The 12703-nt window shown below is 40.2% G+C and overlaps 1 protein-coding gene across 14 annotated transcripts in view; it reads right to left on the bottom strand.

Moving 5' to 3' along the window:
* CAGE1 (cancer antigen 1) overlaps positions 1-12703 on the bottom strand; it is a 44288-nt gene that overhangs the window by 29894 nt on the left and 1691 nt on the right. For all 14 annotated transcript variants that reach the window (XR_009492598.1, XR_009492599.1, XR_009492600.1 and 11 more), the window contains exon 2: positions 8914-9434. Coding sequence is in view for 11 of the 14 variants with exons in the window: in XM_059880689.1 (XP_059736672.1) it covers positions 8914-9434 (521 nt within the window). In the remaining 3 variants the exon portion in view is untranslated. The remainder of the gene's footprint in view (positions 1-8913; positions 9435-12703) is intronic.

The raw sequence follows: 12703 nt of genomic DNA, 5'->3' as shown, positions 1-12703 counted from the left end.
GAGTAGACAGCTGGATCTCGTTTTTAATACATCTCTTTTGGGGGCGGGGAGGTCTTGCTTTTTAATCCATCCAACCACTTTTTTTTTTTTTTAAGATTTATTTATTTATTTTTGACTGTGCTGAGTCTTATTTGCTGCACGCAAGATTTCTCTAGTTTTGGAGAGCAGGGGCTACTCTTTGTTGAGGTATGAGGTATGAGGACTTCTCTCATAGCTCAGTTGGTAAAGAATCTGCCGGCAATGCAGGAGACCCTGGTTGCATTCCTGGGTGGGGAAGATCCTGTGGAGAAGGGAGAGGCTACTCACTCCAGTCTTCTTGGGCTTCCCTGGTGGCTCAGCTGGTACAGAATCCGCCTGTGAAGTGGGAGACCTGGGTTGGGAAGATCCCCTGGAGGACGGACAGGCTACCCACTCCAGTATTCTGGCCTGGAGATTTCCATGGACTGTATAGTCCATGGGGTCACAGAGTCGGACACGACCTGAGCGACTTTCACTCACGCTTACTTATTTTTGAGTGTGCTGAGTCTTATTTGCTCCGTGCAAGCTTTCTCTAGTTTCTCTCTGTTGAGCTGTGCTTCTCATTGCAGCGGCTTCTCTTACTGAGGTCCATGGGCTCTAAAGCACCTGCTCCACAGTTGTGGTGCATGGGCCTAGTTGCTCTGAGGCACGTGGGATCTTCCTGGAGCAGGGATTGAAACCGCGTCCATTGCACTGGCAGGTGAATTTTCAACCAGTGCACCACCAGGGAAGCCCCAACCAATCTGCCTTTTGATTGATGAATTAAATCCATGTACATTTAGGATGATTCTTGACAGATGAGAACTTGGTTTTATCTTTTATTTTCTGATTGCTCTGTATGTCCACTGTTTATTTTTCTTGTGTTTCTGTCTGCTGTTCTGGTTTGGTGGTTTTCTATGATGTTTCTCTTTTTTATGTTTCACATCTTTGCTCTAGATCTTTATTTTGTGGTTATCATGAGGTCTGTATAAAACATCTTATAGATAAAACAGTCCTTTTTCTCTGCTGACAGCATCTGATCTTCATATGCCTATACAGGTTCTGTCCTTTTCCTCTTCCTCTTTTGTCTTTGCTGTCTCAAATTATCCTTTAATGTTGTAAATTTATTACCAATTTGAAGTAGTTATAGTTACTTTTTCTGCTCTTTTTTCCCTTGACATTTATGGTATAATACAGTGTTAATAATCTATTCTGACATAAAGTTGCAATTTTCTGACTATTTATCACCTTACTCAAAGTTTTGTGTATTCTGCATTTTTATTTTGGGCCTAAGAGCTCATTTCAACATCTCTTGTAAGCCAGGTCTAATGTAATGAACTCCTTCAGCTTTTGTCTGTCTGAGAGTCTTTATTTCTCCTTCATATATGAATGATAACTTTTTTGGATAAAGTATTTTTGACTGACAGTTTTTATCTTTCACTATTTTGAGAATTTTATTCCATTCCTTCCTGGCCTATAGTTACAGCTGAAAAATCTGCTGATAGCCTAATGGGGGTTCCTTTATAGATAACCATCCTTTTTTCCCTTTTTAAAATATTTTAATAAAACTTTTATTCTGGAATAATTTTAGATTTATGAAAAAGTTATAAGCATAAAGAGTACTCTATACCTCTCACCCAGGGTCCCTTAATGTTAATGTCTTATATACCATGGCACATTTAATAGCAAATTCCAGTCCAGAGTATCACATTGTATTTAACACCTCTTTGTCATTGATTTTTGACAGTGTTAATACCACATGTCTTAGAGAAGATCTACTAGCAATGATTTCTTAGCTTCATAGATTTGTATATACAGTTCTTTTCTTAGGTTTGCTATTTTTTTAGGTTAGCTATTAAAAAAAAAACCTTAATCTTTTTACATCCCTGATATGCTCTTGGTTTTAGTAATCCTTATTTCTATTTATCTTTTGGCTATCCCTTGTGATATGTGGGAATTGGTGATGGACAGGGAGGCCTGGCATGCTGCGATTTATGGGGTCGCAAAGAGTCGGACACGACTGAGCGACTGAACTGAACTGTGACATGTGCGATCTTAGTACCCTGCCCAGGGACCGAACCCATGCCCCCTGCACTGGAAGGGTGAAGTCTTAACCACTGGACCACCAGGGAAGTCCCTTAGCTATTATTTAAACTCTCTGCTCCCTTCTCCTTCTCTCTCTCGTCTCTCCCTCTGGGATTTCCCATTACCCTACCATTGTCCTTCCTAAAAGAGTTCTGCAGCTCTCACAGAATTTCCTCACTTTTAAAGATTCTCTTTCCTCTTCTACCTGCATCACTTCTATTAGGTTTCTATCCCTAAGCTTGTTAATCCTCTCTTCCAAATAGTCTGCTCTATTTCCAAGGCTTTTTAATCCCTTCTTCATCTTGTTCATTATTGAGTCCTTCAGCTCCAGAATTTGTTTGGTTCTTTTTTTTGGAGTTTCAACATTTTGGTAAAATGTTCCTTCCGTTAATAAACTTGATTCCTTAGCTCACTGAATTGGCTTTCTGAGCTTTCTCATAGCTCCTCGAGTTTATGACACCTATTTTGAACGTACTGTCAGCTAGATCTCAGTATTCCATAGACGTTAAGTCTAGTTTCTGGAGAACCGCCGTTTTCTTTTCGTGGTAGTGTTACTGTGGCTAGCCCTTGGTGCCTTGTTGTTCCCTGGCACACTGAATCTGAAGTAGCAAAAAACCCTACTTCTTTAGGTGAAGATGCTTTAATTTTTCTTGATTCTAATGACTCAGTGGGTTAGAAATTAGAGGCCTTTCTTTTGTTTGCCAGGAGGTGGCATCTATGGCTTAAGTCTTTGGTTTCTCTTTCCTGCGCTAGCTCTGGTTACCTTTGGCAGTTGGCACTACCCACCCTCATGGCTCTGATAGGCGCCCTTGCTGTCGCTGCCTGTACCTCTAGGGTGGCTGTGTCTTGCTGCTGTTGATGTCACCACCTGAGGCTCTGGGGCACTGCTTCTGCCCTGTCCAAAATCTCCTGAGTCACAGGCTCTACTGCATGCAGGGAGGGGGAGAGCTAGGAGGAGTTGGGTGTCATCAGATTCCCAGGTGCTGCCACTGTGGGCTGGATTGATGGGGGGCAGTTATGGGTGCCTCTGGAGCTGGAGAGATGGTTGCAGGCCCCACTTCCACTGCTGCCAGTCACCCACGGTTGGCTAGTGGCCAGGAGGTTGTGGGTGCCGCCTCTCCTCCTGCTGCTGGGTTCTTTGAGGCTGTGGGCTCAGCTGCCACCCCGGGAGGACCACGATCTCAGGCACAACCTCCACAGTCCCCCAGTGCGGCCTCCTCTGTGTGCTCCAGTCCACCCTCCTTTAGATGTATGGATGTGTGGAATTCTCCAGCATCCTGGTGTGTTGGGAAGAGCCACATCTGTTGAGCTGTGGATGTTTTACTAATTGTAGATTGAAAAGCAGAGACAGAGAGAATATCTCAATCTACCATGATGCTGACAACCCTCTCTTGTGAGCCCCCCCTTTTTTTTTCCTCTCTAAAGCCTTTTTTTAAAATTTATTTATTTTAATTGGAGGCTAACTACTTTACAATATTGTAGTGGTTTTTGTCAAACACCAACATGAATCAGCCACAGGTGCACGTGTTTCCCATCCAGAATCCCCCCCACCTCCCTCCCCATCCCACCCCCCAGAGTCATCCCAGTGCACCAGGCCTGAGCACCCTGTCTCATGCATCGAACCTGGATCAGCGATCCACTTCACAAATAATACACACATTTCAATGCTACCCTCTCAAATCATCCCACCCTTGCCTTCTCCCAGAGTCCAAAAGACTGTTCTTTACATCTGTGTCTCTTTCGCTGTCTCGCATACAGGGTCATCATTACCATCTTTCTAAATTCCATATATATGCCTTAATATACTATATTGGTGTTTTTCTTTCTGACTTACTTCACTCTGTATAATAGGCTCCAGTTTCATCCACCTCATTAGAACTGATTCAAATGCATTCTTTTTAATAGCTGAGTAATATTCCATGGTGTATATGTACTACAGCTTTCTTATCCATTCGTCTGCTGATGGACATCTAGGTTGCTCCCATGTCCAGGATATTGTAAACAGTGCTGCAATGAACATTGGGGTACACGTGTCTCTTTCAATTCTGGTTTCCTTGGTGTGTGTGCCCAGCAGTGGGATTGCTGGGTTGTATGGCAGTTCTATTTCCAGTTTTTTAAGGAATCTCCACACTGTTCTTCATAGTGGCTGTACTAGTTTGCATTCCCACCAACAGCATAAGAGGGTTCCTTTTTCTCCACACCCTCTCCAGCATTTATTGTTTGTAGACTTTTTGATAGCAGCCATCCTCACTGGCTTGAGATGGTACCTCATTGTGGTTTTGATTTGCATTTCTCTGATAATGAGTGATGTTGAGCATCTTTTCATGTGTTTGTTAGCCATCTGTATGTCTTCTTTGGAGAAATGTCTGTTTACTTCTTTGGCCCATTTTTTGATTGGGTTGTTTATTTTTCTGGAATTGAGCTGCAGGAGTTGCTTGTATATTTTTGAGATTAATTCTGTTAGTTGCTTTGTTATTATTTTCTCCCATTCTGAAGGCTGTCTTTTCACCTTGCCTATAGTTTCCTTTGTTGTGCAAAAGCTTTTAAGTTTAATTAGATCCCATTTATTTTTGCTTTTATTTCCATTACTCTGGGAAGTGGGTCATAGAGGATCCTGCTGTGATTTATGTCAGAGAGTGTTTTGCCTGTTTTCCTCTAGGAGTTTTATAGTTTCTGCTCTTACATTTAGATCTTTAATCCATTTTGAATTTATTTTTGTGTATGGTGTTAGAAAGTGTTCTGGTTTCATTCTTTTACAAGTGGTTGACCAGTTTTCCCAGCACCACTTGTTAAAGTGATTGTCTTTTCTCCACTGTATATTTTTGCCTCCTTTGTCAAAGATAAGGTGTCCATAGGTGCTTGGATTTATCTCTGGGCTTTCTATTTTGTTCCACTGATCTATATTTCTGTCTTTGTGCCAGTACCATACTGTCTTGATGACTGTAGCTTTGTAGTATAGTCTGAAGTCAGGCAGGCTGATTCCTCCAGTTCCATTCTTCTTTCTCAAGATTGCTTTGGCTATTTGAGGTTTTTTGTATTTCCATACAAATTGTGAAATTATTTGTTCTAGTTCTCTGAAAAATACTGTTGGTAGCTTGATAGGGATTACATTGACTCTATAGATTGCTTTGGGTAGTATACTCATTTTCACTATATTGATTCTTTGGATTCATGAACATGGTATATTTCTCCATCTATTTGTGTCATCTTTGATTTCTTTCATCAGTGTTTTATAGTTTTCTATATATAGGTCTTTTTTTTTTCTTAAGTAGATTTATTCCTAAGTATTTTATTCTTTTTGTTGCAATGGTGAATGGAATTATTTCCTTAATTTCTCTCATTGTTAGTGTATAGGAATGGAAGGGATTTCTGTGTGTTAATTTTACATCCTGCAATTTACTATATTCATTGATTAGCTCTAGTAATTTTCTGGTGGAGTCTTTAGGGTTTTCTATGTAGAGGATCATGTCATCTGTAAACAATGAGAGTTTTACTTCTTCTTTTCCAATCTGGATTCCTTTTATTTCTTTCTCTTCTCTGATTGCTGTGGCTAAAACTTCCACAACTATGCTGAATAGTAGTGGTGAGAGTGGGCACCTTTGTCTTGTTCCTTTTTTTTTTTTTTTTAAACTTTAAAGAATTTATTTTGACTTGACCCACTTATATTTCTCAGAATGGGAATATATACATTATTCATCAATAAATGCTTAATGCTTTAAATTTACAATTACCTTACTTGCAGAAATTTGGAAATCAATTAAATCAAAGTACAAAAGATTTTTTTGTTCTTATATTTAAAATAAAATTTCTATAGCAGCCAAAACCTTTAACCAAAAATTCAGAAGTGCAGTCTCTTAAGTTTAACAAAATGGCCACATTCTAATTTAATTATCTTCATTATTAACACAAGAAAAAAAAATATGGTGGCTCCTCAAACAAGGCAAATTAGTAATTGGTAGTTTTCTTTTCTGGGCACTCGAAACTGTCTTTATTTCATCTGTTCAAACAGTTGCTCCAACTTTAAAGAAAGTTTAAATGGATTTTTGACATTTAATATTGGTAATGCTTGCCAAGACTTAAGTACTCCAACAATAAGAATCAGAAAATGACCACAATTAAAATTATCCTAAAGGACTTAGTACTACACAGAGCAATCTGGTATTCAATAGTGTTTTTGAATTACATATTTTTCCACAAACATAGCACCTCATTAAATACCTGGTAAACCACTCTGCAGTCACAGTAAGGGTTGGGAGATTAAGTTCCTTGTTAAGGAGATTAAGTTTCTTGTTCCTGACTTTAGGGGAAATGCTTTCAATTTGTCACCATTGAGGATAATGTTTGCTGTGGGTTTATCACATATGGTGAGCCCTCTTTTGATTCCTCATCAAGCCATTATCTCACAATTCTATGATTTCTAATGTGAACATCAGAAAATCTGATGAACATATCTCATGACTGACTTTCTGCTCACAATACAGATTTGGGAGAAGGGGGTTTAAAAAAAACAACAGTATGTTGTAGGAAAGTGAAGGTGAAGTCACTCAGTTTTGTCCAACTCTTTGAGACCCTACGGACTGTAGCCTACCAGGCTCCTCCGTCCACGGAATTTTCCAGGCAAGAACACTGGAGTGGGTTGCCATTTCCTTCTCCAGGGGATCTTCCTGACCCAGGCATCAAACCCAGGTCTCCTGCACTGCAGGCGGACACTTTACCATCTGAGCCACCAGGGAAGCCCTGGGAAGTTGTAGGAAACACTAAAATGAACATGACAGAATACGCTAGTAAAAGATCTCTAAAGGGATGGGCTGAATAACTCTCCAAATAGAATTTAGGGATATTGGACCCTTATATTATAGTGCTTCTTCATCGTTTTGGGATAAAGACAACCATCCTTACTGAGGCCTGTAAGGTTCTGATACTGATCTTGATATCTAACCCGTGCTACCTTTCCATCCTCTACAACGTCCTTCCAACCCAGCAACACTAAGCTGCCTTCAGACCCACGAAGGAAGGGACCATGCTTCCTGCAGCCACAAGGTTTTCACATTAGTTGCTATCACTACTTCTGCATGGAATGCTCCCCTACGCCCACCACCTAACTACCCCCATTCATCCTGCAGAGCTGAGCTCAGTTACCACTACACTTCAGGGAAGTCTTACCCAAACTCCCTGACCAGGGACAGGAAGACTCCGATCTTACTTTATAGTGCTTACCACAGCTGCAAGTTTATACGTAATTTTATAACATATACACTTTATATGTAACTTTTATTTGCAGCACTTACCATAGTTGAAAATTCATATTTACTCATGTGATTATTTGATTAATGTCTGTCTCCTCTATGAGAGTGTTCTTGTCATGAGGACAGAGCCCACATCTTTTTGTTTCTGGTTTTGTCAACCATTCTATAACCAACACATAGCACAGGGCTTCAGACATGACAGATGCCTCAAAGTATTTACTGACTGACTGAAAGGCTAGATGCAATGGAAATAGTTACAATCTTAAGAAATCCTAATTCAGCAGCTTTTTAAAATGTTATTTTCCAGAACTCAAGACAGGTAAGTAGACTTGTCTTTTAAATGCTGCTTTCAAATAAAATGAACAAAAAAATCCTGACTTTACTTGTAAATGAAATATAACAGCCATAACTTTTCTCACTAAACTCACAATTAAAAGATATTCTTTATGCTACCTTTGGATTGTTATCTATTTGCCCACACCAATTCTTTTTTTTTTTTTTTTGAGAGACTATATAGACTTTATACTGTTGGCATCTTCAGTGCTATTATGATACTGCTGCTGCTAAGTCACTTCAGTCGTGCCCGACTCTGTGCGACCCCTTAGACAGCAGCCCACCAGGCTTCCCCGTCCCTGGGATTCTCCAGGCAAGAACACTGGAGTGGGTTGCCATTTCCTTCTCCAATGCATGAAAGTGTCAAGTGAATGTGAAGTCGCTCAGTCATGTCCGACTCTAACGACCCCATGGACTGCAAGCCTGCCAGGCTCCTCCATCCATGGGATTTTCCAGGCAAGAGTACTGGAGTGGGGTGCCATTGCCTTCTCCATCTTATGATACTACATACCCAGAATTAACAATTCAGAGACAAATTCATGTTTTCACTTTGGTAGAAAAATATTTTTTTTGCTGATCAGTAGAAATTCCACATAATAGGAAAGTCATGAGTTTTCTTGTCAAATAATTTAATGAATATCTCTGCATTTCTTTCTCTTCTCAACCTTTTCCTTACTGTAAACTTCTGAGTTCCAATCAATACAATTCACTAAGTATAAAAACTTGAAAGGGAATGTGTTAGTCCCTCAGTTGTGTCCAGCTCTATGCTACCTCACAGACGGTAGCCCACCAGGCTCCTCTGTTCACGGGATTCTCCAGGCAAGAATACTGGAGTGGGTAGCCATTCCCTGCTCCAGGGAATCTTCCCAACCTAGGGATTGAACCTGGGTCTCCTGCATTGCAGGCAGATTCTCTATTGTCTGAGCCACCAAGGAAGGCCATAAAAGCTCAGTATTATATACTCAAGGCATCATGTAGATGTTGGGGTGCATAAAAGGATAAGTAAGACAGCACCCTGACCCTCAAAGAAATTATCATGTGGTAGAGCTAATCTCCAAGTATGGATTTTACTTCATTAGAAAGGATTGTTTCTAAATTGAGGAAGATCTCAGAAGGCAGTTCCCCCAGAGAAGCAAAGTCCCTCACACTGATGATTTAGGACTACTTCCAAAAGCCTCCGGTTATAAGCAGTAATTTTTTTTTTTTAAACACTTCCTTTAATACTCTATGGACTAATCATTAAAAGTCTTACCTCCTCTGTTTCATAATTAGCTCTCAGATCAAGCAAGTTAAAGTTATTTTCTTTATAAAATGGTTGTTCAACATCACTGTGTACTTCTTCCTCACACACAAAGTCTTGAGACTGACTAGGATTGAGGGCAGATTCCGTGGCATTACTATTAGCCAGTGGCATTTCCATGAATTTCAGTGTCTCTTCACTGCAGTGGATTAAAGGTGGGCTTCTAGAAGGCTGTCTGACACATTCAAGAGCAAATTGATCTGTATGGGTGAAAGTGCTAGTTCCCATCGGGTTTTCTTCCTTAAATGAGTCTTCCTGTATATTGGTGTCTTCTGCATCATCACATACATAATGCTGCAATTCTGGCTCCTCTGTGTAAGATAAGCTTTCCGTCAGATCTTGAAATGCTATTTCATTATTAAACGAGTCTGTCTGATGAAACTGGCAAAGGGGTTCAAATTGTCTCAAGGAAGAAATGCTGGTGTCAATTGGCTGAGTGAGTACATTCTGTGAGTAATTTCCAATGTTGACATCTTATTAGAAAAAGAAAGATGGAAATAAGAATTAGCATTAAATTTATACATTAACAGTTACATTCACACTTACGAAATAAATTGTTGGAGTCTTTTAAGAATTATAAGTTCAACCTTTTTCATTAAGTTTATTTGTGCTACCAGCTGCAACAAAACTTTTTTACATGAAGGAAAAAGTCAACAAGTAACTACCACAAAGAAGCTTCTTACAGTTCATTTTTGTCAAATACCATTGTAACAAATTCTAAGGCATCTTCAAAATTCTTTTGTTGTACTCTAATTTTAAAATGCTTCAAAAGAATAAAACACACAGTGTATAGTAATAGCAAACACACATAGACATGTTTAACTTCACAACAATCTCATGAACTAGGTACTGTTATTACCTGTTTTTACAGATAAGGAAATGGAAACATAAGAGATGTTAAGTCACTTGCCGGGAAACAGCTGGCAAGCAGTGCAGCTGGGATTCTAGAATACTATTTATGTTTCTGAATATGACAAGTTATTCAGATTTAATATTTTTAAAAATCAGAAGCAAATAAAGACAACATGCAAAGAAGTGTTTCAAATAAATATCCCTTCCCTTCTAAATTCCTTCCTCTTCCCCACCCAGAGAGAACTGCTATACTGAAGCTGCTGCTGTTGCTCCTTGGTCAGTGAGTGGTGTCCAACTCTTTGTGACCCCATGGCTTTGTAGCCCACCAGGCTTCTCTGTCCACGGGATTTTCCTGACAATACTGGACTGGGTTGCCATGCCCTCCTCCAGGAGATCTTCCCAACCCAGAGATCGAACCCACATCTCCTGTGTCTCCTGCACTGCAGGCGAATTCTTTACCACTGAGCTATCAGGGAAGCCCCATACTTAAGTTGGTGGCCCTGTGCTTGGGTGTTTGTGTGTGTGTGTGTGTGTGTGTGTGTGTGTGTGTGTGTGTGTGTGTAGGGGGGGAATATCTAAAATGTCATTTGTGAAAGTTATTGGAAAAATAAAAAACTAGTCTGAGTACGGTACAAAGTCACAGTAACTTTATATGGTTGTTGTTGTTTAGTCCCTCAGCTGTGTCCAACTCTTTGCGACCCCATGGACTGCAGCATTCCAGGCTTCTCTGTCATTCACCATCTCCCAAAGCCTGCTCAAATTCGTGTCCATCAAGTCAGTGATGCCATCCAAAAATCTCACCCTCTGTCATCCCCTTCTCTTCCCACCTTCAATCTTGCCCAGCAACAGGGTCCTTTCCAGTGAGTCAGCTCTTTGCATCAGGTGACCAGAGTATTGGAGCTTCAGCTTCAGCATCAGCATCAGTCCTTCCAATGAATATTCAAGACTCATTTCCTTTAGGGTTGACTGGTTTGATCTCCTTGCAGTCCAAGGGACTCAAGAGTCTTCTCTAACACCACAGTTCAAAAGCATCAATTCTTCAATGCTCAGCCATCTTTATGGTCCAACTCTCACACCCATGCATGACTACTGGAAAAATCATAGCTTTGACTAGATGGACCTTTGTTGGCAAAGTAATGTCTCTGCTTTTTAATACGCCATCTAGATCTGTCATAGCTTTTCTTCCAAGAAGCAAGTGTCTTTCAATATCACAGCTGGCAGTCACCATCTGCAGTGGTTTTGGAGCCCAAGAAAATAAAGTCTGACACTATTTCCATTGTTTCCCCATCTGTTTGCCATGAAGTGATGGGACCAGATGCCATGATCTTCGTTTTCTGAATGTTGAGTTTTAAGCCAACTTTTTCACTCTCCTCTTTCACTTTCATCAAGAGGCTCTTTAGTTCTTCTTCACTTTCTGCCATAAGCGTGGTGTCATCTGTGTATCTGAGGTTACTGATACTTCTCCTGGCAATCTTGATTCCAGCTTGTGCTTCACCCACCCTGGCATTTTGCATAATGTACTCTGCATATAAGTTAAATAAGCAAGGTGACAATATACACCCTTGATGTACTCCTTTCCTAATTTGGATCAGTCCATTGATCCATGTCTGGTTCTAACTGTTGTTTTTTGACCTGCACACAGGTTTCTCAGGAGGCAGGTCAGCTGGTCTGGTATTCCCATCTCTTTTCCACAGCTTGTTGTGATACACACAAAGGTTGTAGCATAGTCAATGAAGCAGATCTTTTTTGAATTTTCTTGCTTTTTCTATGACCCAACTGATGTTGGCAATCTGACCTCTGGTTCCTCTGCCTTTTCTAAATCCAGTTTGAACATCTGAAAGTTCTCAGTTTATTGAAACCCAGCTTGGAAAATTACGAGCATTACTTTGCTAGCATGTGAGACAAGTATGACTGTGCAGTAGTTTTAACATTCTTTAGCACTGCCTTTCTTCAGGACTGGAATGAAAACTGACCTTTTCCAGTCCTGTGGCCACTGCTGAGTTTTCCAAATTTGCTGGCATATTCACTGCAGCACTTTCACAGCATCATCTTTCAGGATTTTAAACAGCTCAGCTGGAATTTCATCACCTCCAGTAGCTTTGTTTGTAGTGATGCTTCCCAAAGTCCACTTGACTTCAAATTCCAGGATGTCTGGCTTTAGGTGAGTATCACACCATGGTGGTTATCTGGGTCATTAAGATCTTTTTTGTACAGTTCTTCTGTGTATTCTTGCCACCTCTTCTATTTTCTGGTTCTGTTAGGTCCATACCATTTCTGTCCTTTATCATGCCCATCTTTGCCTGAAATTTTCCCTTGGTATCTCTAATTTTCTTGAAGAGATCTCTAGTCTTTCCTATTCTATTGTTTTCCTCTATTTCTTTGCATTGATCACTTAAGAAGGCTTTCTTCTCTCTCCTTGCTCTTCTTTGGAACTCTGCATTCAGATGGGTATATCTCCATTTCTCCTTTGCCTTTACTACCTTTGTATGGTAGTAAATACTGATTTGTACAAAAAGAAGTGTCGGGACCCAGAAGGTGAAAGGATCTCTCACTTAATCAAAAGATACTTACTATTATCAGAGACCTGTTAATCAAAAGACACACTTACTATTATCAGAGACCTGTTAGTGTCTGCAAAACACTGTTTCTATGTACTTGATACTTTCTATCACCTCATTACCAAGTGAAACTCAACATTACACTTCAGTTTTTCCTCCCTTCCCTATGCCACGCTTATCCTCTAAGGCACCTGGGCTTGAAAACCAGACGTCTTTGACATCCTTCTACCTAATCACCCATGGGCTAGTCAGTTACCAGGTCCTGTCCTTTTCTCCTTTAAAGATGTTTTTCATAACCCATGCTTTCTTTCCCTCACTGTAGCATCATCCTG

This window comes from Bos taurus, chromosome 23 (assembly GCF_002263795.3).
Source record: "Bos taurus isolate L1 Dominette 01449 registration number 42190680 breed Hereford chromosome 23, ARS-UCD2.0, whole genome shotgun sequence".
NCBI lineage: Eukaryota > Metazoa > Chordata > Mammalia > Artiodactyla > Bovidae > Bos > Bos taurus.
Note: the sequence above shows the minus strand (reverse complement) of the source record. Positions and strands in the feature narration are given on the sequence as shown.